This window comes from Nicotiana sylvestris, chromosome 4 (assembly GCF_000393655.2).
Source record: "Nicotiana sylvestris chromosome 4, ASM39365v2, whole genome shotgun sequence".
Lineage (NCBI taxonomy): Eukaryota > Viridiplantae > Streptophyta > Magnoliopsida > Solanales > Solanaceae > Nicotiana > Nicotiana sylvestris.
In genome coordinates, this window is record NC_091060.1 from 22755346 (window position 1) to 22780671 (window position 25326).

The 25326-nt window shown below is 35.0% G+C and overlaps 3 protein-coding genes across 3 annotated transcripts; 1 reads left to right on the forward strand and 2 right to left on the reverse strand.

Moving 5' to 3' along the window:
• Positions 1–8272: 8272 nt before the first annotated feature.
• Positions 8273–13430, forward strand: LOC104212113 (UPF0481 protein At3g47200-like). The gene is made up of 4 exons (XM_009761299.2): positions 8273–8335; positions 8811–8935; positions 11677–13108; positions 13297–13430. Exons 2-4 carry the CDS (start codon positions 8849–8851, stop codon positions 13428–13430), a joined length of 1653 nt encoding a protein of 550 aa, XP_009759601.2. The 5' UTR covers positions 8273–8335; positions 8811–8848.
• Positions 13431–13505: 75 nt separating this feature from the next.
• LOC104212114 (uncharacterized protein At4g14342) lies at positions 13506–17350 on the reverse strand. Its single transcript, XM_009761301.2, has 4 exons — positions 17223–17350; positions 16903–16988; positions 16600–16723; positions 13506–13789 (listed from the first exon to the last, which is right to left on the reverse strand). Exons 1-4 carry the CDS (start codon positions 17226–17228, stop codon positions 13742–13744), a joined length of 264 nt encoding a protein of 87 aa, XP_009759603.1. The 5' UTR covers positions 17229–17350; the 3' UTR covers positions 13506–13741.
• Positions 17351–18182: 832 nt separating this feature from the next.
• On the reverse strand, positions 18183–23026 carry LOC104212115 (uncharacterized). The gene is made up of 3 exons (XM_009761302.2): positions 22036–23026; positions 20982–21085; positions 18183–19978 (listed from the first exon to the last, which is right to left on the reverse strand). The coding sequence occupies exons 1-3, from the start codon at positions 22882–22884 to the stop codon at positions 19369–19371; spliced, it is 1563 nt and encodes a 520-aa protein (XP_009759604.1). The 5' UTR covers positions 22885–23026; the 3' UTR covers positions 18183–19368.
• Between the last annotated feature and the right edge of the window lie 2300 nt (positions 23027–25326).

A 25326-nucleotide genomic window follows, 5' to 3' on the forward strand; every position in this document is an offset into this window, starting at 1 on the left:
TGTGGTGCTCATTTTGTATCTGAAATTTAATTTTAATAAAGTCAAAATTCATTTTGAAAATTTATACTAAAAAATCATTTTCGAAAATTTTTTATTTATTAAATACCTTTATTTCAAGATTTAAAACTATTTTTCTTTTTTTGAATTTTTTTTTTTTTTTAAAAAAAAACAACCCATTTTATTCTTCTCTTCTCACCATGATTTCATTTAAGCTGGTCAACAAGCATGTTCGGGGCAAAATGAATGCACAAGTAGCAAGTAGGATGCATCATGATGGTCTTTTTATTTCGGGTTCACCTGTCCTAGACAGACCCAACCCCTGTGTTGATTCTCCAAGGCCAAATGTACATGATGCAAATATATGTTCCTATTAGGGATCTGGTACATGACTGAGTTATTCTAAGTGAAAAACCTGAGGTTGATTGTTCTAAACCTGGCTTACCCAAACGGACAGTTTGAGCCGAAGTGGGGGCAACGTACCGGGAGCACGAAAGTCTGCCCGGCCTAGTTACTTGTCCCAACTCCGTCTTATTTGGTATGACTTTAACAGAAAGGTGGGTCACGCGCACGTGTACACCATAAATTTAGAAGACTCAGAAAGAAGGGGGTTTCGTAGCAGTTGTATATATTCACAATTCAAATAATATTAAAGCGATAAAAAGCAACATTTAGCATATTAGCATATAAACAGTTGAAAATCATATAGTAAATAAAGCCAATTAACACAGATATTTTAAGCTCGAATTCTTTAAACCCTGAACCAATGGTTCTAGGTTACAGTAACACTTTGGTCCCCAGCAGAGTCGCCAGAGCTGTCACACCTCCTTTTTACCGCGCTCGCGGGGCGCGTGGGGAGTTTTCTCCAATTGAAGGACAGTCGAAACGGGATTTATTTAATTATTTCAGAGTCGCCACCTGGGAATTTTAAGGCGTCCCAAGTCACCAATTTTAATCCCTGAATCGAGGAGAATATGACTCTGTTTATTATTCTGCGAACCAGAAATCCTGAGTAAGGAATTCTGTTAATCCGGAAGAAGGTGTTAGGCATTTCTGAATTCCGTGGTTCTAGCACGGTCGCTTAACTGTTTTTATTATTGGCTTAATTATCTTGATTTTATTAAATACATTTTGTTACGTGATTTTTCTACCGCTTTTACTTATTGTGATTAAGGACCCTTCTTTGAATCGAATTACGCGTACGTATATTCGTGTTATAAATTTAAAAAATGCGGAATTGTGTCACGCGTACGTGTACACCATAACTTTTGATAATATATTTATTAAGCAAACATTTTTTCGAAATTGTGTCGAATCAAGAATATTTGTTTTTCTTAAATAGTGACCCGCACATCTCGGGTTTTTATGAAATTAATTTAACGTCCTCGAAGAAATCCCTTATATTAAATATTCATTCGAAATTGTGCGTACGCATAATTCGAATTGCTTTTTATTGGTATAATCAGATTACGCGAACGTATCTCTAATCACACCAAATATTTTTAATGGTATTATGAATTTTTCCACAAATTGTTTGTTGTATCTACACATTTTATATAAAATACTGAGAAATTCATGTTCAAGGGATGTCTTTAAATTCTTTTAAAAGAATTCACAATTTATTAAATATTGCCCGTTGACTATAATTTCCGAGTATTAATTATGTTCATCCCAAGACTATTCAAATTCAAAGTAAAATAAGAACATGATTAATATTATCCTTCACAAATACAACATATACATATACCAAAGGATGAATGCCATATGAAACTCACAAAAATAATTTATGAAGGGAAGAAGTATTTTTGAACAATTTTTATTTATTTTAATTAATTAATGCAAATTCTACTTTTATTTACCATTGATATAAAGTGTTGTGATTTGTTCTTATACATATCACCTCATTCTGGCACGCTTATTTTTGATCCAGAATTATAATTACTCCGCTTATTTATAACGATAAATGATCAAATTGATGAGAATAGAGTTATTATGCAAATTGATTCAATTCGAATTGTATTACATACGACATAATTGTACGCTTAAACATTCATAATATTCTTAACATCATAATGAGATACATCAATTCATCATCCCTTAATGGTTATATATATACCTGTTATCTTATACATGAAAATAATACCAACACCATTTTTACCTTATTTAACAATAGATATCACTACTGTAGTTTTCTTGGTACTTCTACATCACTTCTTACTTAGCTAACAACAAAAATTAAATAATGACCAACATTCATGCCATATTTCCTACTTTGACAATTTAATTATATCTTCCGCTAATGAAAATTTAGAAATTAACCTTATTACAACATTTCAAGCAACTTTAAGAAATGACATTTAATTTACAGTCGTTACGTCAAAATATACTACTATTAAACCAACGCGAAACAAAGCTGAAATTTAAATTAATGAACTTGAGCGAGTAGAAGACAGAATTACAATTCGAGCTTCATCTTTGTTATACTCAAGGCTCTTCACAACATAAGTTTTAAGAATATGTACCTGGAGACGAGGGAATAAGAAATGAATTTCAGCAGTAATGGCAGCAACAAAAATAGGCAGAAAATGCCAAATAACGCAGCTGATTTTGAGCACAATCAACGAGTCCCGTGAAACCAGACCAATAGTAACAGAGATTTGAGAAAAAATTTCAGATTTAAACCACACAGTATTAATAAACAAACACGGACAGATTCCAGAAAAAATATGTTTCGGGTTTTTCTTTCCTTTTTCTATATCTGTTTCAGATTCACTGTGTTGTGTGTGTGTGCGAATACTCTCTTTTGGTTTCTTTTCTGTTTCTTCTTCTTCTTCAGATTCCAAGAGGAATCTGATTTTTCTGCTTGATTTTCTCTTTTATCTCACTCTAGGTGTATTTTTCTTAAATTCTCTTTCAAAATCTGTTCTAAAAATCTGATTTTTCCTCTTTCAAAATCTGTCTCCCCAAGTCAGTCCCCATTCCCCCTTTTATACAGGTCTGCCCCCTCTTTTTTTAAGTGTTGCCTGGACCCCTTTTATCTTTTAAAAACAGAAAAATTCCATTAAAATCTGCTTTTACTACTTTAAATCCCATTAAGTTAACTTTTTCCTGATTTCCAGCAGCCCATTATCCCTTGTTCCCCATTAGTATCATTAACTAATAGCCATTAACACTCCATTATCAGCACACTATCACATTATTTCAATCCCAATAGTACCCCCTGAAATCCTGATGTTATTACTGAAAAATCAGAACCTACTGCAAAACAGATTCTATAATCTGTATAAACTTAATTATCCTTCTGATTTACAGCTATAACCAATCCTATTAACCTCCTAACACAATTGTATTTGACCAACTTTTGTAAACTTGAATTCAAACTTGACATTACAACAATATTACACTGAGTTCAGCATGATAATTCAAACTGAACTTCAAATTTGAACCAAAATCAAACAAACACAGGAGCATTGTCAATATACTGACAATGCCCTGAAACTCACTGATTTCAGAAATCAACATATACACAGCATTCATTTTGCTTCACTGATTTGCAAACAAACATGATTTAATTGACGAGTATTAATCAGTTGACTATTTACAACATTTGTCCATAATCAGTCTAAAACAATAGAAGCAGACTGTTTCAGTCAGCATTTTCAGAAATGAAAATTCGTAATATAACTAATCGACGAACTTAATCGAGTCGATTACACACATTGTAAACAATCACAACCAACAGAAATAATTCATGTTTGGATTAAGTAGACGGGTAGGAGACAAAGATGACAGAATTAATCAAAATAAAAACATGAAAAATTAACAGGTTATTAAACAAACAAGAATACATGTAGAATACTCATAAGAAACAGAAAAAATACCTTTGAATCCTTCAATTTTATTCCGACTTGGACTCAACTTGGATTCGGACTTTGTTTGAAATCAAACAGACCTTAGTCGAAGTATTTTCCACTGAAAATACTTCGACTAAGGTCGATTAAACCTCAATCTTTTAATCAATTTGGACAAAATCCAGATGTTTGATATTTCTAGGGTTCCTGAAGGTTCGATTTGGGATTTACTCATTTCTGGTTAGATTCGAGGGAAACCAAAGATGTTCTAGGCACGAGGGAGGTCAGGGGGGTAACTGGTGTGAGTTTGAAGTAGGTTGGGATAAGGTCAGGTTGTACTCGAATCTTCAAATGAAGATTCGAGTAGTTCCAGTATGATTCGAACCATGCAACTAACAGATCCTTGGTGAGGGAATTTAGGAGAAGCTGTGGTGTTAATTTGAGAGCCATTGGAAAGGTTTAAGTTTTCAGACCCACCTTCGATTTAATATTCGAAGAGTTGGGGTCTGATTTGAAGGAAACTAAGGTCAGATCGGTGTAGAGGATGTTCAGGGGATTCTAGGGTGTTATTTTGGTGACCGGCGGCGTTGATGCCGCCGGGTTTCAGGCGGTGGGATTCTAGGGCGGCTAGGGTTAGGAGTGGGGGTTTGGGGACGATGATGAACAGTGAGATGAGGGGGGGTGTTTAGTTTGGGGCCGGGGTAGGGGCTTGGGACTTATATAGGGGTGGGGTGGATTGATATTGTCCGTTGGATTTGGCAGGATGGAAGGCTGAGATCTATTCACTTAACCAAACGATGTCGTTTGGTTTAAGTTAGGGGGACGGGTTGAACCGGGTATTAGATCGGGTAAGGGTCTCGGGTTAGGGTGATGAAATCTTGGCCGTTGGATGGACTTAATCCAACGGCCCTTGATGAAGGATGATGAAACGTCGTCGTTTGACGTAGCCGAATTGGATCGGACAGGCTTGTTTGGATTGGGATGTGGGGGGGAGTTAATTCGATTTGGGCCTGGATTTTAATCCAGGTCCGATTTTGTATATATATATATATATATTTTTTCATTTTTTCTAATTTAAATTTCTAATTTTAATTATAAAACAATTTTAACTTCACAAAAATATATTAATTATTCTATAACAATTATTTAACACATAGACAAAACATCAATCACACAGTGGAATATTTAAAATAGAACTATTGCATATTTTTTGTGATTTTGTTTAAATTATCTTTTAAATACATAATTAAATCCTATATGCATGCAACATGTATTTTATTTTAATTTTCAATTTATTATGACAAAGTAAATATTTACGGACATAACACAAATATTTAACTCCACGCAAATTCAAGAATTACACAGTAAAAGAAATTTATTTTATTTTTTGATTTATTTTGGAGTAGTTTTCGTAAGGCAAAAATCACGTGCTCACAAGTATAACATGACCAAGGTCACTTAAGTAATCAAATGTACCTCTGCTGATAAGTAGATTGTGACCGCAAACTGAAAGCATACAAGGCAGTGCTAGTGGATTATCAAACATGACAAGGTCGTGGAAATAACACTTAACTGGGGAAGTTATTTGAAACATTTCGTCGAACACTTGGGTTTCAGGCTTTACTGAATAAGTCTTCAATGAATCTTCGACTTTTACGTCAATTTTCTTGTTGGGTATTTCAGTGAATACCTTGTAGTCATAGCCTTTTGAATTTTCCCCATCATCACTTTCAGTTTCCACCATCTCAATAAGAAATTCAAAATTATCCGCAGGGCTGGACCGTCCTTTATCCAAATCAGAATCAATCTCTGCTCCTGAGAACTCCTCTGATTCGCTCTTATCATCCAAACACACAGCCATATCTATATGCTCGGGAGCTTTAGGGATCGTCTTGGAAGAGGCAGACAACTTGTTCTCTATGTTGTCGAGCAGGTTGAGCATACGAGTGTTATTATCCATCATCGCCATCATCAGTCCCTGGATGGCGTCGAGATGATAATTGATAATAGTAGAAGAGTAGAGAGCCATAGAGGATTGGAGTCCTCTCAATGAAAGCACCAATGTTATGAACTCAACAAAACGATACCTTTATTAAACTTCCAAATAAACTGATTACAATAGAAATGCAAAGGATATAGTCATAGAACTAAGGAAATAGCAATAGAAAGAAAGGAGATGAGGAGACAGAGCCACAGAGAGAAATAGAGGAGGAAGAGAGACCATGAGAGTGGAGTTTTCCAGATAACAATTCCCATAACCCTTTCTTGCTAGCACCTAGTCCTTTTTAACAGCTCATAATTATACTTTGTGGGCTTGGATTCCAAATTAACCTTTTTGAAGGCCTTCTGGCCCTTTGGCTTTTTCTCAGCCCAATAGCTCTTCTCAGCCCAATATTGGATTGGGGTTGATTCATAACACTTTGCTCATACTATGGACATCAAGATAGCTTAAAACTCTCTTTCGGAGCTGGTGGCCGGAATCAACACAACAATTCTATGCAGGCTATGTACCGTATGCGATGTTATTACCTGGGAACTATGGAAGAGAAGGTGTGCTATCAGGTATGGCCAAACTCAACAACAATAACAACAACAACAACAACCCAGTATAATCCCACTTAGTGGGGTCTGGGGAGGGTAGTATGTACGCACACCTTACCCCTACCCTGGGATAGAGAGGCTATTTCCAAATAGACCTCCGACATCCTTTCCTCCAAGAACTTCCCACCTTGCTCTTGGGGAGACTCGAACTCACAGTCTATTGGTTGGAAGTAGAGGTTGCTTACCATCAGAGCAACCCCTCTTATCAGGTATGGCCAAACTCAAACTCCTATATTTAGAGTTATTCCTCTGATTATTTTCAATACTATGAAAGCAGGGAACCATTCAGGGCCAAACCAGATTTTTTTTATGATTTCCAGTGCCTCCCCACACCCTAAGTTGCTCAGACACGGATGCGGATCTAGAGGTCGGATCATTCGAGATATAAATTCTAAGATTCGGGCATAAGGATACGGGTGGGGATCCGGCTAATTCAAAAATATAAAAATATCTCTAAATTATGAGAATTTTGAGGAATACTTATGTATAGCTTGTAAAGTATGGATTTCTTTTTATTCTCAACCTGTAGATAAGTAAAGGATAGATTTCCTAGATAAGATATGTTATTTTCTTCCCTAGTTTTGGTTCTGATTTCGGAAATCAAATTGTATCCCGTCTCGAATTTTTCGTCTGTCATGGTCAAAGTATCCAAAATTATTTGACCATATCCGGTATGGATTCCATACCACATTCATACTAATGTCGTGTCAACATGGATGTGACACATAAACTGCCGTGTCGGAGCAACTTAGCCACAACTGCCAAGGGAGCTAGCTTTCAGACATGACAAAAGAGGGATGGCTAATTTCAGAATTAGAAGGAAGAAAAAAGGAATTGATTCATCGTTTGTTTAACGTCCTTTTTGAGAGCTTACATTGTCAATGAGGAAGCCCCTTAGCCTCCAAATACTCTGGGCAAAAAAATAGAAATAAGCAAATACAGGTGGAAAGCTCCAAACATGTCTACATCCTCAGGCATGTGAGCTCCAAGTACTCCTATGGCTGGCTAGAATGTGAAGAATCCTTTTCTTCTCTCCATATCTGTCAAGAAAATAGGTAAGCAAATTTCTCACTTTTGCCAGTTCAAATTATTTCCAACCAGAGAGCCATAAATATGAACGAGCGAGGGGTATCCAGGATTTAAGATTAATTGGTTTCAATTTTTAAGATTCTCAGCATTGAATTCATTATACTGTTAAAATTTTTAGATTCAGATCTAATATTTGTTAAAATTTAGTAGATTTTTACGTATAAATTTATATTTCGTATCGAAAGTTATAGATTCAGTTCAACCCATAACATAAAAGCTACATCGGTGATGGAATCATGTCACGTGCTTTGCAGTTACTTCACGACCAACGCACCCGCGTTGTTGGAAAAAGAAAAATATTATCAAATATTAGAGTATGTTTTGCACAGCATCACAAAATTTCGCAAACCACACGTTTCAATTCCTTTTCCAATTGCCAGGTATTTTATACTATAAACTTTGTACCTATGCTTTACTCTATGATAATACATTCAAAGTTTAAAATTCTTCCTTAATTTATGAACTATTACTCAAAAGTGACAGTCACTGACTCATACACATGAATATTATAGCTGGCTAGCTAAAGTGGAAGGTTTTTGGTAGTATCAGAATAAAAATAAAAAGAATTAATATGCTCTTCACCATCTTTTCATTGATTAATTTTGATTCTACTCTTATGAGGAATAATAAATTACTAGTAAGACTTTTGATTGTCTTTTCCAAAAAAAAAAGAAACTTTCGATTGTGTTAATATAGTTGTGTCATTCTTCTTATATATATATATGCTACCACCCTCTCAATCTCTCATCTTTCAAAACAAGAGGAACAAAGAAAGGAGAATCATCCAAATTAAAGTGGTAACTCTCTGCATTTCCCATTCTATATGCTTAATACAAGAAACTAATTATATTCTTAATTAATTTGTTACATCAAGTTACAGTATATATGTACGTATGTATGTATATACGTACATATATATATATATATATATATATATATATATATATATGCATATGTATTGTATGTGCATCCGCGGGCATATATATGTTCGTATATGTATGTGTGCACGCAAAATATCATTCTTATTACGATGAAATTTTTGCATAAAAAGAAGTCTTTCAATATGTATATTAACTGCTGAAAAAAAAATAGGTATATTAATTGTTGTGTTTCATTGAAGTGTTGTGCCATTACGATTTTAAATACTCCATTTTATACGGTCTATAATTTTTAGATATGCATGGGTTTTTTTCTTTTTTTGTTAGCTTCCAGACCAACACTAAGAAAATTAATATAATACTGTTTACTAACCATCTCTATCTCTCTTTTTAGTAGAATTATAGTGTCAAGAAAGTTATCCAAAATCAGGGATGGCAAACAATACTGAGATTGTTCCACTAGATCATCAAATTGCACTACCTGATCAAAATTCTCTAAGAGAAGCTACAAAAGATGAGGTATATCTCTTTCTATACATATATTTGTCACTCACAAAACAAATACTTAAAGTGATGACAAAAGATTAGTTTCATGTGGATATATATCTTTAATAACTGTGATTATTTTGTTCTTTATTATGTCGGGATAAATGATAAAGAAGTAAAGAACTTTAAAAAGTAAGAAAAGGTATGACAGGTTTTTGTTCCGGCATCTTTTTCTTTCAGTGTCTCTTTATCCATTAGGAGTAATTATTTATTTTAAAGTTACTTTTTTTTAAACTTTCTACTTCTTTAAGAATTACATTAATTGATGGGACCAAAATAGTTATCATGAGTAGTTTGAAAAAATGTACTCCCTCTGTCCCAAAAAATATACACTTCGGATTTCAATAATCAAAACTTGTTAACTTTGTCCATAAATTCGGACATAAAGTTTTTAAGTTTATTAAATAAAATATATATATTTCAAAACTACATATAACAAGTACTATTAAGTGTCAGTAATTAACAATTAAAAATATTTTAAAAGGTATATGAAAGAGTTATTGTGATTAAAAAATAACTCATTTGACTGTTGCAATCCAAAAAAGTATCATCTTTTTTGGACGGAGGGAGTAATGACTGGTTCTCATAGTACTTGCAATCAACATTTAAATTATTTACATGGTTATTGCATAGTCTTGTTAGAGGTGTACAAACCGAACAGGAAATCGCACAAAACGAAAAGTCAAATCAAACCAATTAAAAACTCCGATTAAATTTGGTATTGAGTAAAAAAATCTGAACCAAACTGACATATAAATATATCATTTTTATATATACTTTTAAGACTTTTCATAAAAAATTTCTTTAAAAAATATCTAGAAATATTTGCGGTTCTCTTATGGAATGTAATATTTAGTTAAATATGAAATGCTTTATTTTTATTAACTTTAAATAATGGGTTATATGATCACTTTCTTATCAAGTGCTAGTGAAATGCGTCAATTTAATTTATGCGTCAATAAATAATGGGTTCTCTTTGTTCTTCCATATTCTTATGTCAAGATCTATTAAATTCTCATATTCTTTTCGAATTTGAAGTGGTGTTTTGATAATTTAAAATTAAATTGAACATATCATGATGTAGGTATCATATTATTTTTTATTTTTAATTATTCAATTCAGAACCTTGAAAGTGTACATCAACACAAACATTATTGTCAGACGTCTAAAAAAATAACTATCATATATTACTAAGAAAATTCTCCCATAAAAATATGTTAATAGATCATATATTTGTCATTTTCTTTATTTTTAATAAACATGTATTTACTTGTAAAATATTCAACAAAGTAAGATTGAAATAATATTTATGTAGCAGAAAAACCCGAAAAATCCAACAAAATCGAACCAATCCAAACCGATATAGTCAGGGGCGGCCCGACGAATTTTGTGTCCTAAAGCCAAATTTTACAAGGGGTCTTAATTTTTTTTTAATTATTACTTTTTTAATTTGAAATCCATTTTTCTAATTTTTTTTAGATGCAAAGTTGTTAATAACTTTTTTATAATCATTTTTTTCTAATAATTCTTTCTCAATTGACATTATGTTTAATCCATTTAACCTCTCTTCAAATATTATTGAGCTTAATTAAGATTTTATCAATTTTAACGGTAACATGAGTTATTAACATTATTCTATAAGCAATATAAGCATTTGGAAAAGAATCAAATCTTTTTATTTGATTGAGTGTATCAATTAAACTGTTATCTTCTAGTTGTACTATTTTCTATAACACTTTTAATTTAGAAAATAAATCTAAACCATCATCAATATCAGATTGATTATTATGCTTCAAGGAACACTCAAGACTAAGGCAATATTTTTTTAAATTTCCATCATTTATTGATCTCAGTTTTTTACGCTAAATAGAAAACAAAAAAAAAAATTTCATATGCTTCGAATTGTTCAAATTTATTTTGAAGTGAAAAAAAATTGTCTTGTCTACTATGTATAAAAAATAATTTAACTCAAAAGGACTCTTCGAGAGATTTTGAGATTTCAATATCAATATTCTCGTCAAATTATTATTTTTCTTTATCACACGTTTCTTACGATGTTCGAATTTGATTTTCATTTCAAATGCAATTTTCTTGGTAGAAATCATACTAGTTGCAAATCTTTTTACCCCTTAAGCTTTTAAAACCACAAGTTTTAAAAGTTTTTTTTTCTTAAACTCTGTTGCGAGGCAAACAAACTCGTCTAAATTGAAATATATAGAGTATATAATATATTAGGTGTAACAAAAAATGGGGCCCCCCACAAATGTGGGGCCTAAAGCAGTTGCTTTACCTACTTTAGGGTAGGGCCGCTCCTGGATATAATTGGTTTGGTTTGGTTTTGATAAAAAACGGATCAATCCGATCCATGTATAACCCTAGTACTCGAAATCAACCTTTTTCTTACAGTGACTTCCCTCGTATACTTCTTTTCTAAGCAGTTTTTACACTCGAACTTGTGGAATTTACCTCGGAAGTTCCTTCTGTTCGTTCTCAAATGAAACTAATCAAAAGAAAAAGAAACAAACAGACGATCAATCAAAACTAAAAGATACCAGTCGCTTCTTTTCTTTAGTCTTTGTTGTTCGTCTTTCTCCGTGTCACTCTTCTTTAGACAAACTTTTTTCCGATTCTTTTGATAAATTGACTAACTATTTTCTCTACTCATGAAAATGTGAAAATGAGAATTATTATGACCTTTTTACAACTAATTACAGATACAAGAAGGAAGGAAAGTGGACCATTTAATCGAGATAAAGGAAACAAGTGGTCAAGATCAACTGGCGTTACAAACTAAAAAATCTGCAAATCAAATCTTTGATGAAAGATTTAAGGATTTGGACAATACATCTATCAAATCCACTACAATATTCAAAGTAAATATGGGGCTACGAAAATCAAATCCAGATGCTTATACACCAATGTTGATCTGCATTGGTCCTTACCATAAAAAGAATCCTGAACTCGACACCATGGAAAAGTACAAACTGTTGTACCTACAACGGTTTCTCCAACGGAAAGAAGGGATTGATGTGGAAAGTTGCATTAGTGAAATTGAGAAACTAAAAGATGAAGCACTAAAGTGTTATGATGATAACCTTGACAGTGATAGTGTTGTCAAATTTTCACAAATGATGTTGCTTGATGGTTGTTTTGTGGTTGAGTTTATTCGAGAGCGTTGTGAAGTTGAGCCAAGAGAAGAATCAAACCAAATTATCAACTTGGAATGGATGATAAATCAAGTATGTCGAGACATGGTGTTACTAGAAAACCAACTGCCTTTCTTTGTTCTCACCATGCTATATGACACGACAAAGCAACCTACAGAACAAAGCTTCTTGAATATGGCGAGAAGGGCATTACTTGATATTTTCCCAAAAGTGACATTTAAACCCACATCAGAAATCGACGATTTTAATGCAGAAGGAATCGACCATTTACTAGATGCAGTACACATGTTTTGTCGCCCATCACATGATCAGAAAACTAGAGAAAGCAAGAATGCTAGCAGCAGGGGAAACGAATGTTGCAAGATAAGTTTCTGCGGGAACATTTTGCAATTAACCAGGTCAAAAGAAATACCCAATGTCCTTGATTTATGGGATTGCTATCATATTCCAAGTGTAACAGAGCTTTATGATGCTGGAGTTAGCTTCAAAAAAATAGGAACAGTGGATGAAGATTATAAGGATAAAACAACCTTATTCGATATCAAGTTCAAAAAGGGGATAATGAAAATCCCCTGTTTCACAATCGAGGATACTATGGAAACCTTCATGCGAAATTTAATAGCTTATGAGCAACACTGTTCTGATGTATATCCTTATTTTTCGAATTATGCTCATATAATGACTCAACTTATTGGCTCACATAGAGATGTTAATCTCCTTCGCCAAAATAAAATCATCCTTAAAGATCAAGGAGATGACAAAGAAGTGGCCAGCATATTCAAAAAACTTTCAAGTGGGGTGAAAGTCTATTACATAGAAGAATGCAGCAAATTGATCCAACATTGTGAAAAGCCATGGAGTCAAATGATGGCAAGTTTGAGGCACAATTATTTTCAGAGTCCTTGGGCTGGAGCTTCAACTGTGGCAGCCGTTATACTTCTCATACTCACAGTTATACAGACAGTTCTAGCTTTCACAGGTGAGGTTAAGTAGTCGTCGTAGTAAATACATACAAAGGTTGACTGAATGTCTCCAGTCTACTGTATTCTCACTATTCCATGGATGCAATTTGTGTGTTGACCATGAGCTTAATATTGTGCCAATGATTGTGAATTAATTGATTATAGGTTAAGAGAAGCATGCATAATGAAAGTTCTCTCTTTTCAGGTAGTGTCTTCATAGAAGAAGCAGATTTTGAATTATCAACCCCCACACCGCTCTCCTTCTCTATAAAAATTACAATCAATTACCATTACCATCTATTCCAGTTTAACCCGTTAATGCATGCCAAATCCTGCTAAACTTATCCATTGATCGATTAGTATATGTGATTTTGATACACGATCAAGAGAAGAAAAATAACTGATGAAGTGGAATTGATACATCAAAGAGATATTGTGGATATATAGAAAGATCAAATGTAAAAGCTTTTTGTTTCCAAGGGTTGAACAGCATCCACAAATGGCCTACCAAACCGACCATTTACACTTCCAAATTGAGATCAATGTAAAGCTTGACAAAACATACAAACGAATGCAAGGAAGATGGTAATCAAGAAAAGCTATGGTATATGGTCGTTACATCTTGCAGCTTGCCTCTATTTATTGCATTCTTAATCATCTTCTCTTTCAGGTGGAAGACCACAAGGCAAAAGCATTTTCTGCACAAGCAAAAGCAACTATGCATTGTCAGTAATAGTATAAGACCAAAATCAAGTATGCATATTCTTAGTCTGTCATATCTACATCAAACTCTATGGAAATGCAATACTTTTGCTCGTCCTATGTTACAAAATGGCAAGAATATTAGCAAGTTGTAATCATTCCGTGGGCGGGTGACAAACAAACTTGAACATTCTGTCTTCTACGTGAAACAGCCAACACTTTCATCAACACTGATTTCACTCAGGAATTGGTTGGCTCTCCAGATTAGCCTAAAATTTACTGCATTGAACAGGTGTTCCTACAAACATTCACAAGTAGGGTCATGTTGAGATGACAACTAACTGATATCTAATATAGCCTTTCCAAAAGGCGTACACATTGGACATAAGTCTCCTTTCTTTATGTTATCTGACTAACCTCTAGCCAATAAAACAATTTTAAGTGGCAACATAGCAATGGATATTGGGCTTAACAAGGTTTAACCACTAAGAATAACAACAGGAGACACAGTTAGTCTAACCGGAGCTCTACATCACAGACTTTAAGACTTCTAAGTTCACAAAAATAGTTACTCCTTCCGATCAATTAGTGTGGAGTACTTTCCTTTTTAGCATGTCCCAAAAAGAATGTCATACTTCCATTTTTAGAAATAGTTTAACTTTAAACTTATAATTTTACCATTAATGAGATGATTTAAAGCCACACAAATTTCTATGGCTAGTTTTGAACCACAAGTCTCGAAAGTCTTTCTTTCTCAAATTCCGTGCTCAATCAAACACCGCTAAATAATATGAGACAGAGGGAGCATTGTTTTGGAACTTTCTATTCGAGGAAGCCACAAAAAGTCCATTGTTTAATGTTTCAGTCAAAAGAACTACATGTTATCCTCCCTTTTCAAAAATGTTTGCTTCCGTATACTTGCCCTCTGTGGTAAGGAAGTCCTATTAAGGTTGGGATGTCCTTGGTATGTTGGAAAGAAGTTATGATTACGTGCAGTCCCTACAGGAAGGTTCAAGAAACACATCTTCCCTTTTAATCTTTTCAGTAGAGCTTGACCTGAAATGATTTGAACCAGCAAGAGCCTCCAATAGGAAAATGTTGGAATCCTCAAAGACTAGTCTCTCCAGAATCCAGATAGAATCATTCTAATACAGGTGCAACTTTATATAAAGGGCCAAATGGAGCTCAACAGTGAACTAGCACCCAAACAGCTCCTCTAGCTCTATGCAATTCAAAATTTAATGGCATACACTCAAAAACTTTAGCACTAAAAAACAGAGGGCATTCTGCAATGGAATAAGATGCCATATGCATCTTCTTCTAGCAGATGAAGTTGAATGCTTTCAAGTTGCAGCGTTTACTCAGCAAAAAGACACTAGCTTTAGGTAGAGCCAATTTACTCAAGTCTAGCAAGCACATCTTCTAGCGAATGAAACTGAATGGCTTCAAGTGGCAGGATTAATCAGCAAAAGGACAAACTAGTTTAATTAGAGCCAATTCACTCGGGTCTAGCAAGCATATAGCAAAGGATAAAGAATACTTCCAAAAGGTGGCAAACCTCATGAGCGACACTAATTCCTCGACATACCCTCAAACTATAGGTACACATTTTGACATACTCTCCCTAATGATTACAAACATCTTGAAATATTTTCTCTACATTATCTAAATCCAGCATATTAGCATAACCCCCCAGATTTACCACCAAAAGCTCCCCCAAAACCCACGTCGATTCCAACTTTATGGGTCTAGCATCTACTTCCAAGTCTCCAATTTTGTGGTAGATCAGATCCTTGATACTTTTTTTTGGAGCTTTAAATAAACATGATAATAGTTCGAATTTGATCCAACAGCACGAAATCCAAGTTTCTAACCCTCCCCCACCCCAATGAAAAGAATAATGAATAGGAAAAACACACACATTACACATGCAAAGACACAAAGATTGACAATTCTCCCTCCCACCTTCTTACAAGCTACTCCCTGGCATCCCAGTTTATGAACTGGGCATGGAGTTAAAAAATAAAACTTCCAAAACTTGTGGTATGAAACAAGTCTATAAATCATCTAATTAAGGGTAAAATGTAAAGTATAAAGTTAAATTGTTTCTAAATATAGAAAAGTATCTTTTTTATTTCACAGACTAAAAAGGAAACACCCGCCCATAAATTAGGACAGACGAAGTAATTTACCAAAAATCTTAGCATTATATATGGAAAGCACTAATCAGATTTATGCCAAAGAATGCATTCATCATATTGAAATTGAGTTTGGAAATAGTACAACTTTTTTTGATAACCGAGATACCCCGAGCGCCAGTGGCACACGGTTCAAAACTCGATGGGTAATGGCTGCTCCTCTACCCTTCTCCACTTAACTACCATGCTCTTTTTGTGGCAGGATTCAAACTCGTGATGTGCAACTATCATGCAGAAGAGCCCTACACTCTTACCATTAGACCAAGAAAGTGCTACAACTTATTCTGTAAATAAATTGCTATCTAACCACACACCTCATTCGAAAAAAAAGGGGGGGGGGGGGCGGGGGGCACCAAGAAGGTGCTACAACTTATTCTGCAACTAAATCGTCTTTTCAACAAAAGATTGCTCTTGCGCAACCTATAATCTTAACAACAAAGCAGCGAGTCCTATTAACTAGTTGGTAAAAGAACATACAACAGTATGCTAAAAGCACTTAATTCACTCATTATGCAAGTCAACAATAAAACTAAGGAAACAATTCATTGTGCAAGCAGGCTAATTAAGAACTGAAGAAAACAAGATAAGAATTTTTAACAAGCACAAACCTGCATAAAATTGTAGCGTTCTCTTCCAATTGATTCATTTTCTGCAATGGCAAAATACGCCAACATTGGGTAGTGTCCAACATAAGAGGCATAGCTGTCACGCTGAATGTTTACTGCCCATTCACTAAACCGAACAAAGAATATCCAAAACATCAGATCCTCCACAGCTATTAGAATGAAAATAATAAACTCTAAACACAGTCAATTAATGTCAAACAAAGATGATAAATAATACACCTAGGGAACCATATTCGACAAAACCAGATATAAATATCTATTTCAAAAAATGCATAGGGAACTTACAATCTAGTCAAGTCGGCATGTCCAGTTCCAACGTATTTAGCTTGTAAATGCTCAAGCTGGGAGTTGATATTGAACCTGTCACTAGCCTGTACTATGAAAAAAGGGATTAATTCGTTAATTAACTGTAAAATCAACGAACTCGCGAACAGAAGAAAATTCCAAAGTCGTATACTGAACAGAAAACTAAACTAGGGTTTTGTAAGACAATTTCGGGGCTTAATCGTGGTACTAATTAATGAAATTTGAAGCAAAAAAGATGATAATCGAAATTGAATATATGGAGTAGGATTTACGCATTCTACTAATTTTATGAAACTTACCTGCATTTTTGTACACCGCGAAGATCAAAAGAGAAGAGGTTAAAAAACAGAGATGTGTAGTGTAGGGGACCGAAAGGGGAAGAGACGCTCTCCGGTATATAACCCTTTTCTTTGTTAGGCTTTTAACACATTTGGCAACTTGGTCGAAAATAATTACATTCCCTAGCCAAATATATTAAATATATTATTTTATACATTATTATACAAAAATATATATTTATCAGCTATTATTTTGGTAGGCGGTAGTACTTTTTTTAATATCAAATCATTTAAAAACTAATTACAGATAATTGTGTATAATAATTCAAATTTAAACGATTTGAAAGATAAAATAACAATATGCTATAACAGGTTAAATAAAATAGTAGTCACCGATGCACTAGTTAATAAACAAGGATATGTTTAAGACTTTGTGGGCAGAGTTATTGGGCATCATACTGGTAGGTAATAACAGGTACTCAATGGAATAGTCCAGGTATGCACAAGCTGATTTAAACAAATAAATAAACAAAGATATGAACGTGACAAATATCGGTCAATCAATTTAGTTTACTTTTATTACACAAATAAATCTAGTATAATCCCACAAGTGGGGAATTATCACATGTTATATCTCGAAATTACCACGTCAGCTGTTAGAGTCAATTTATTTTACTTTTATTAGTAGCAATACTATTACTACTCAAATTTAAAGAATATTTTATGCTACTAGTGGATAAAAGTATGTTTCACGTTGGAACTAACATAGAACAATAAAAGTATGTTAGTTCACGTACTAACATAAAAGTATGTTTCACGTGTAAATTTGAGAAAATGCCTTCAAGAGAGTTGAGAACTTTCAGAATTTACATCTTATAATTACTGGTGTTTTATTTATCAAAGTATTGAAGTTTATATTATTATATTTTGAGCAAGCGTGTAAGGAAAATGACTTAAAACTAATACTCCCAAGTAATAAACTAATGAGTCTTCAAGTACAATATGATTCTTAGAAAGGAAATCATAATACAATAACAACAACAACAACAAACCCAGTTATCCCATACAAGGAAATGATAATACGATCCTATAAAATAAAATGTAATGTATATGATCATGAGCCATATACATAGCCTAACTGTAATTTTTTCTTCTTTTTTTCCCCTTAATCAAGTCACGATTTTATTGCCACGTTGAAATGAGTACAATGAAGAAGGGGGATATAACCAAAAACCTTCTTTACAAGATGTGAGCGAGATAAATCCAGTTAGAGGCATTAGCTCAACTTTCCTTCAAAAAACAAAAAAGTGATGGCTTCTCCTCTTGACTCGAAATGATGGAAGTTGCCATCTATCGGCATTCAATGAGCCTTTGACTCGAAATGATGGAAGTTGCCATCTATCGGCATTCAATGAGCCTCTAATCTGGCGTCGCAGAATATCAAAAGCTGTGGTATATGTACACTTCATCAGTTGAATGTCTCAGAGTAGCCAATTTATCGGCTACCTTGTTTGCCTCTCTGAAACCATGCCTCGTGATGATGCCATGGTTAATCACCACGATCCTTAGCTCCTTAAACTATTTGAGTTTAACAAAAATAATTGGTGGTCTGATCCATTTGACAATGATGATGGATACCTCATAGAGTGTGTGATCGAAAAGCTTGCAATCACCAAAAACCAAATTTCCAAAATGAGGTTTAACCTTGTTGATGATGTTGAATAAGATTAATGAGGTAGATCTTGCAATGGATGGCCTTTCAAGTTCATAGTTTGAACTGCAACTTGATCTCCGTCGTTCTATTTCGCTTCTTACTCAGTTACTCGTTTATTTTCGTTGGGATTTCAATCAACGTGCTTCTGATAATCGTAATGGTAAATTTGTCATTTGCTTCACAGGTTCACAGACATAAATCTTATGTCTCCTCTTGGAACATTTTCCCGAGTCTCCTAAGGAAGTCAAAGTGAGTAAAGTACTCACGGAGTGTATTTTCAAAAGCCTCATTACCTTAAGTGACTTCTTGAACAATAAGCTGATTTCTGGTGTGTCATTCCTGGAGTAAGTATGGTTTTATTGACACCCTCTGGCGCTAACGTTGCAGAAAGTATCCACAAAGAGGCAGTTCATCTGGACCACCTGTAAGCTTTGCAATCTTTAGATTCATTCGTCACAACACTAAACTGAAGAAAGCATCTTCAGCCGGCCCACGTGGGACACCAAAGTGGATAGACTTGAGTGCATCTACAATCACTTCCATTCCTATGTGACAACTGCCTTTGACAAGGATGACATCACCACTATTTAAAAAATTGATAATTTTAGGAGCCATCTGGCGAGCATCAGTGGTGCATACCACTTTTATCTCCCGAGCACAGTCAAAACTCTCAGCTGCACGTATAAACCTTGTTCCAACAAGTGCAATTACATCAAAGTGCGCATCACAGCAACTCTGTAGCATCAACTCATGGAAGTTGATTTCCATTGGACCAAGTTCAAGCATGTCTCCAAGTATAGCAACTCGTTTACCTTTGCAGTCCATGTTTCTTAACAAGTCAATGGCAGCTTGAGTACTAGCTGGATTTGCATTGTAAACATCATTTATTATTGTAATCCCATTTTCAGCTACTTCAAGTTCTGATCTCCTGTGAACAGGTGTAAATCTGGATAAGGATTTTCCTGCTAGAGCAAGAGGAACACCAAGTGCAGTAGCCACAGCAGCAGCTGCACATGCATTTATGGCCAGATGCAGGCCAGGACAGGAGATTACGAATTTAACCCTGAATATTCACCGCCGTGTCAAATAGATAGAACTGTAAATACTAAATAACAATGACACTTTTACAAGAATATAAAGGTAGTTAGTTGCAGTTGAAGGAACATACAGATGAACTCCAAATAACCTAAAATAATGCAGAGAAATTTTAGAAATATACATAGTTTTGCACTTCAATGATGGCCTTGGCTTTTGAAGGGTTTCTCATCATTTATTCACAGAATATCAACTTAAAGTTCATAACTTTTTCCTGAATAAATTACTATCTTCTCTTTGAATTACCAGAATGTAACATGCCGGTATAGTTACATTTAAAAACACTATGCCCCCCCCCCCCCCCCCCACACACACACCAAAGAAATGAAATCCTAGAAAAACTAAAACCAAAAGGAGAAAAGAGAGGCTATCTTGTAAGAAATGAGAGAGAGAGAAGAGAGAGCCTTCAAGTGGATCAATTGTTTCAATAAAAAAGTCAAGTTATATTATGTTTCAGATTAAGATAACCTAAAAGAAGAAAGGCATTTCCTTGATAAGACAATTTCTCACCATATTTCATATTTTCATCAGCCTATGTTCTTTAAATTATGGTAGTACTGAACTTGCACATTAAATTACAGAACACATTTTTTAAAGAAAGTCAAGTTGATTTTGTTCAAGAATAGTGTCAAGAGTGCAGCATTAACAACAGATGTGAAAAATACAAAAGTATCTTCTCTATTAGCTATGAATGGAGGGGATAATGATATCTGTCATGCTTTCCATGTAACTAACAACATCTAAGTTACACCAAAGAAGCCCTTCTGGATAAGGAACACCAAATGTATTCGATCAACATCAATAGCAGAAAACCATATTTTACCACAATTTAGAAAAGAGAAAAATATAAGGGGAAAATGCTTAAAAGTTTAGTACTCTGTCAAACCTAGATCTGTAATAATTCCAGTTTCATGCCAACGCCAAATAGCAAGCTCTACAGAATGCTCAGAGAAAAGTGCTGATGAACTTACATCTCGTTGAACGCCTCTAAAACAACTTGTATACTGCGACCTCCATGTTTGATTTCTGAAGAAACTAAACGAATATCACAACCTAACTTTCGACCAAATACCACCTTCAGCAAGAAAAGAGAAAAAGCAATCAAGAAATATAACAAAAAATAGACTTCAAGCCACAATAATTTCACAATACGTAAAGATTAGAAGCAACAGATCCTTGTTTCTTTGGCTCTTATCTACTAATCTAGAACTGTATCTAGCAAATAACAGGGATGTGATGAGTGAGGTGGATATGTGTGCTTGAGATGACGGAAGAGTTGGACAGATACAATAGGGTCCATTTGCCCTTTATAACATTATTAGAATGGTCTCCTTGAGGTGTCAAGCAGGTAGAAAATGGTGGCATTTCATGTTTACATTTGACAACTACCAAGTCAAATGTCCTAATGTAATTGTGTAAAAACATGCTATTCGAATTCAAGTGCTTTATTACTATTCCGATAAGAGCTGTTAATATGCATTTAGAATTAAAAACACTTATTTAGGGTCCTGTGGGATGCTAAGTTGAAGAACTACAACAGGTCTTCATTTCCAGATGAGCAATATGACAAATAGCACCTTACAACTTGTTTGGATATTTGTTACATATCGTTTCATAATGTATCGTATTGTATTGTATCGTACTATATTATTTCAACATTTGGATAGATTATATTGTCGCTAGCAATATGAAGAATAAACTTACAATATTACATAGAAAAAGAAGAATACGAGGTAGAATTAATACATAAAAAGGTACGATAAATAATAAAAAAGGATTATTAATAATAAGGAAGAACTAGATGAGAGAAAAAAATAAAGTTACGACACGACCACACCAGATCCGTCTTTACATAAAGTGGCACTTTTCCTCGTTATGTAACGATATATTTAACAATACAATACAGTAAAATTTAAGTTATAATCAAAACAAATATCATATTTAAAGTATCAATACGATACATTAAGGAAGAATCAATATAAAGAACAAGATATAAAATAAAAAGATAAAAAGAACTACACTCACCTTCTTAACTCCAGCCGAAACTGGGAGGCTCATGACAAGAGGATCATCACCATTCAATACACACACATCCCCCGGCATTGCTTCTCTTAAAATCTCCCCTTTCGCCATGGAAACCTCCTCCAAGTTGGCGAAATTCTCTAAATGTGCAGCACTCACATTCAGAATCACCCTTACATTTGGCCTACACATCCTAGACAGTTCCAAGATCTCACCTTTCTTGCTCATCCCCATCTCCAAAACGCCAAACCCCACATCCCTCGGCATCCCAATAAGCGATAACGCGACCCCAATCTCATTGTTCCAGTTCCCTGGGCTGTAATAAACATTTCCAACACTCTTCAGAGCCAATGCTATCATAGTCTTTGTAGTGGTCTTTCCCACACTTCCTGTTAACCCAATTAAACAACCAGTAAACCTGTTTCTTGCATAAAAACCCAAACTTTTTAAAGAACTTACAGTATCATCCTCCACTTTTACAAACCCATTGTTCCAGTCCTCACAAACCCAGTTCCCAATCACTCCAACACAGCCTTTAGTGGCTAATTCAGGGGTAATGAAATTGTGGGCATCAAAGTTTTGGCCAACAAGTGGGAGGAACCATTGTCCTGGTTCAAGTGTTCTGGTGTCCGTACAGATTGTTCCAGGTGGACCCCACCTAATGATTCTGCCATTAACAGCCTTGACTATCTCTGAAATCGTCCAAAGAGGAGAATTTGGTGAAGTCGAAAATGAAGCTTGAGGAATCAAGATTCTTGGTCTGTTGTGTAAAGTGAAAATGGTGGTTTTTGAGTTTGATGGATTGGTAAATAAGAATGGAGAAGGATGAAGTAAAATGGTCAGAGAACTCATTGGAGCAATGGAAATGAGCAAGTAGAGAAAAATGTTTTCTTGACAAATTGACTTTCTTTGTCAGAAAAGTATAAGTTTCCAGAATATTGTACCGTGTGTTAGTATTGTTGTACTTTGAACTGATAAAAATTCTAGTGAATGCTTTGCTTTTGGCTTTTGGGACAAAATCAGACTTCGGTCTTTCACATTTGGTCCAACAAACCGATGGCACCAGCTGTGGCGGAGGAAGGATCTTAGAAGGGGTTAAAAAAAAGAAAATTTATAGCTAGTGGGAATTAAACCGATGACATTATAAAAGTTTTGAACCTCCTTGACTTTAAACTTCACTTTTGAGTTGTGTTAAGGAGATTCAAAATTTAATATATAAAGTTAAAAACAAATCTTGCCTTATATATACTGTGTAATTTTTCGGCGAAGGGGGTTCGGGTGAACCCTCTTCCGCCCCCTGAATCCGCCACTGGGCACCAGGAGCAGATCCAGCGTAACCATGCTAGGTTCATTTGAACCCATTACTTTCGATGGAGCATAAATTTATATGTAAAAACTATCTAAAATAAGAACAAATAGCATATATGAACTCTTAGCCTTAACAATATAATAAGTTCGAACCCATGGCACTCTTTGCAACTTTATATCATACAGGAGCTCTCAAATAGTTTCAATGCCTGTTAAACTTGTAATCTCATGAGAAAATGGCTAGCTGTGTAAAAGGAATAAGAAAGTGATCCTAAACTAAGTGTTGCAGCGCTGCTGCATTACAAACTGCTTTCTTGTACTGACAAGTCTCTCCCAATGATCTATTCTGACTTTATAAATAAACAGAAATGAAAGCCACAAAAGAGTACTTATGTGACATTAAAAAAAATTATTCAAGCACACCCGGAGAAGATTGCAAGTTTGCAACTAAGCATGAATAAGCGCAATCCTCTACAGTCGTCTTTGTACTCTCAGGGGTCGTTTGGTTGGAATACGGCTTATGCCGGTATAAGTTATGTTGAGATAAGTTATGCTGAGATTATTGTTTATTCATTGTTTGGTATATTGTATTAAAAATGACAATTGCATAATTTCTAAGAAGAAGGTATAAGTTATACCGGTGCTAATTACCCATCCTCTATAAGTGGTTTGCTAACCAAATAGGGTATTAAGGTAATATTAAATTTTTATATCACCCCTATACCTTCTTATACACATACCAAACGACCCCTTACATTTCTAAACGACGTGTCACCTATTCGCAGATGTGTGTTGCATGATATTTTATGACATGTACGTTGGTGCAGAAATATTCACTGGTCTGACAATGGCAGAAAAAGTGGTCCTGTTACAGGTTGTTCAATGGTTGTCGCTCCATATAAGCCAACTCCAAAGCCAGCACCAATTGTTTGGCCAGGGATTGGAGATTCGGGTACTGAAACTTCTCCTGTTGTGAATGAAAATAGAGATGACGTGGAAGCCACGCAAGCAGAGCACATGGGAATGCCACGCAAGACTTCTAAAATGATCATTCCACCTAAACGACTTGAGGACTATGTCTGGAAAGAGGGAAATGCACGTGACAAGGTGTAAAATTGATTGGGCAGCCGTATAAGGCACCAGGAAATCGGCATTGCGAGGAGTAAATTTAGTTGTTATGAATGATTCTATTTCTCTTCCCAGTTCTTCTGTATTCCTCACCTCCTTCTACTTCCTTTATCATAGTTACTGCTAGTTCCAGTATTCATTGTAATTTCTACTTTAGAGACTTCACCCGGCTTTGTCTTTGTAAACGACTTTCAGTTTAATCAGTTGTGGTACTACTTTCTGCTTCTTTGAGTTGCACCCTTCTGCTCTTTTGAATTTGTAGCATTGGTGCTTTCATCCAGAGGTCTAAAATGGATGACCAAAAACTCAAGTCTCTCGTAGAAGAATCAGTTCAGGGAGTGAAGGATTCAATCCTTACTGATATTTGTTCATTGTTACTGGAAGTGGTGGGAAATCAACATCGAGACCCAACAATGGAAGTCACTCGCCATCGCCATGGGAGAGACCCACACGATGACCAACCTCCGGCAGCATCGATTCTTCGCCATAGAGGTCCGGTGGAGATAGGGCAGTTTTGTGGTGAAAATCCGGAGGCCTGGATTTTTCAAGCAGATCGCTACTTCGATTTTTACCACATAGCAGAGGATCAAAGGGTCTCAATTGCCTCCTTCTACTTGGACGGAGCAGCTCTCGAATGGTATCGTTGGCTTTTTCAGAATAAACAACTGGTGGATTAGGATCATTTTGCAGCAAAGGTGCAGATTCGTTTCCATCAGAAAGGGTTAGAACCAGCTGAGGGACGCTTGGCAAAACTCAGACAGTCCATCACCGTATCAGATTTTCAGAGTCAGTTTGAGAATATTGCCAACATAATAGACGACATGACGGATGGTCGTATGGTACGTCTCTTTATTTCTG

Coding starts and splice junctions, on each gene's coding strand:
- LOC104212113 (XM_009761299.2), top strand. CDS start 8,849: ATGGCAAACAATACTGAGATTGTTCCACTAGATCATCAAATTGCACTA. Junction 8,936..11,676: donor GAGAAGCTACAAAAGATGAG/GTATATCTCTTT, acceptor AACTAATTACAG/ATACAAGAAGGAAGGAAAGT. Junction 13,109..13,296: donor GACAGTTCTAGCTTTCACAG/GTGAGGTTAAGT, acceptor CTCTCTTTTCAG/GTAGTGTCTTCATAGAAGAA.
- LOC104212114 (XM_009761301.2), bottom strand. Junction 16,724..16,902: donor CATGCCGACTTGACTAGATT/GTAAGTTCCCTA, acceptor TGTTCGGTTTAG/TGAATGGGCAGTAAACATTC. Junction 13,790..16,599: donor AACGCTACAATTTTATGCAG/GTTTGTGCTTGT, acceptor TTGCTTGTGCAG/AAAATGCTTTTGCCTTGTGG.
- LOC104212115 (XM_009761302.2), bottom strand. CDS start 22,884: ATGAGTTCTCTGACCATTTTACTTCATCCTTCTCCATTCTTATTTACC. Junction 21,086..22,035: donor TTTCGGCTGGAGTTAAGAAG/GTGAGTGTAGTT, acceptor TTCTTGCTGAAG/GTGGTATTTGGTCGAAAGTT. Junction 19,979..20,981: donor TTAGAGGCGTTCAACGAGAT/GTAAGTTCATCA, acceptor GTGAATATTCAG/GGTTAAATTCGTAATCTCCT.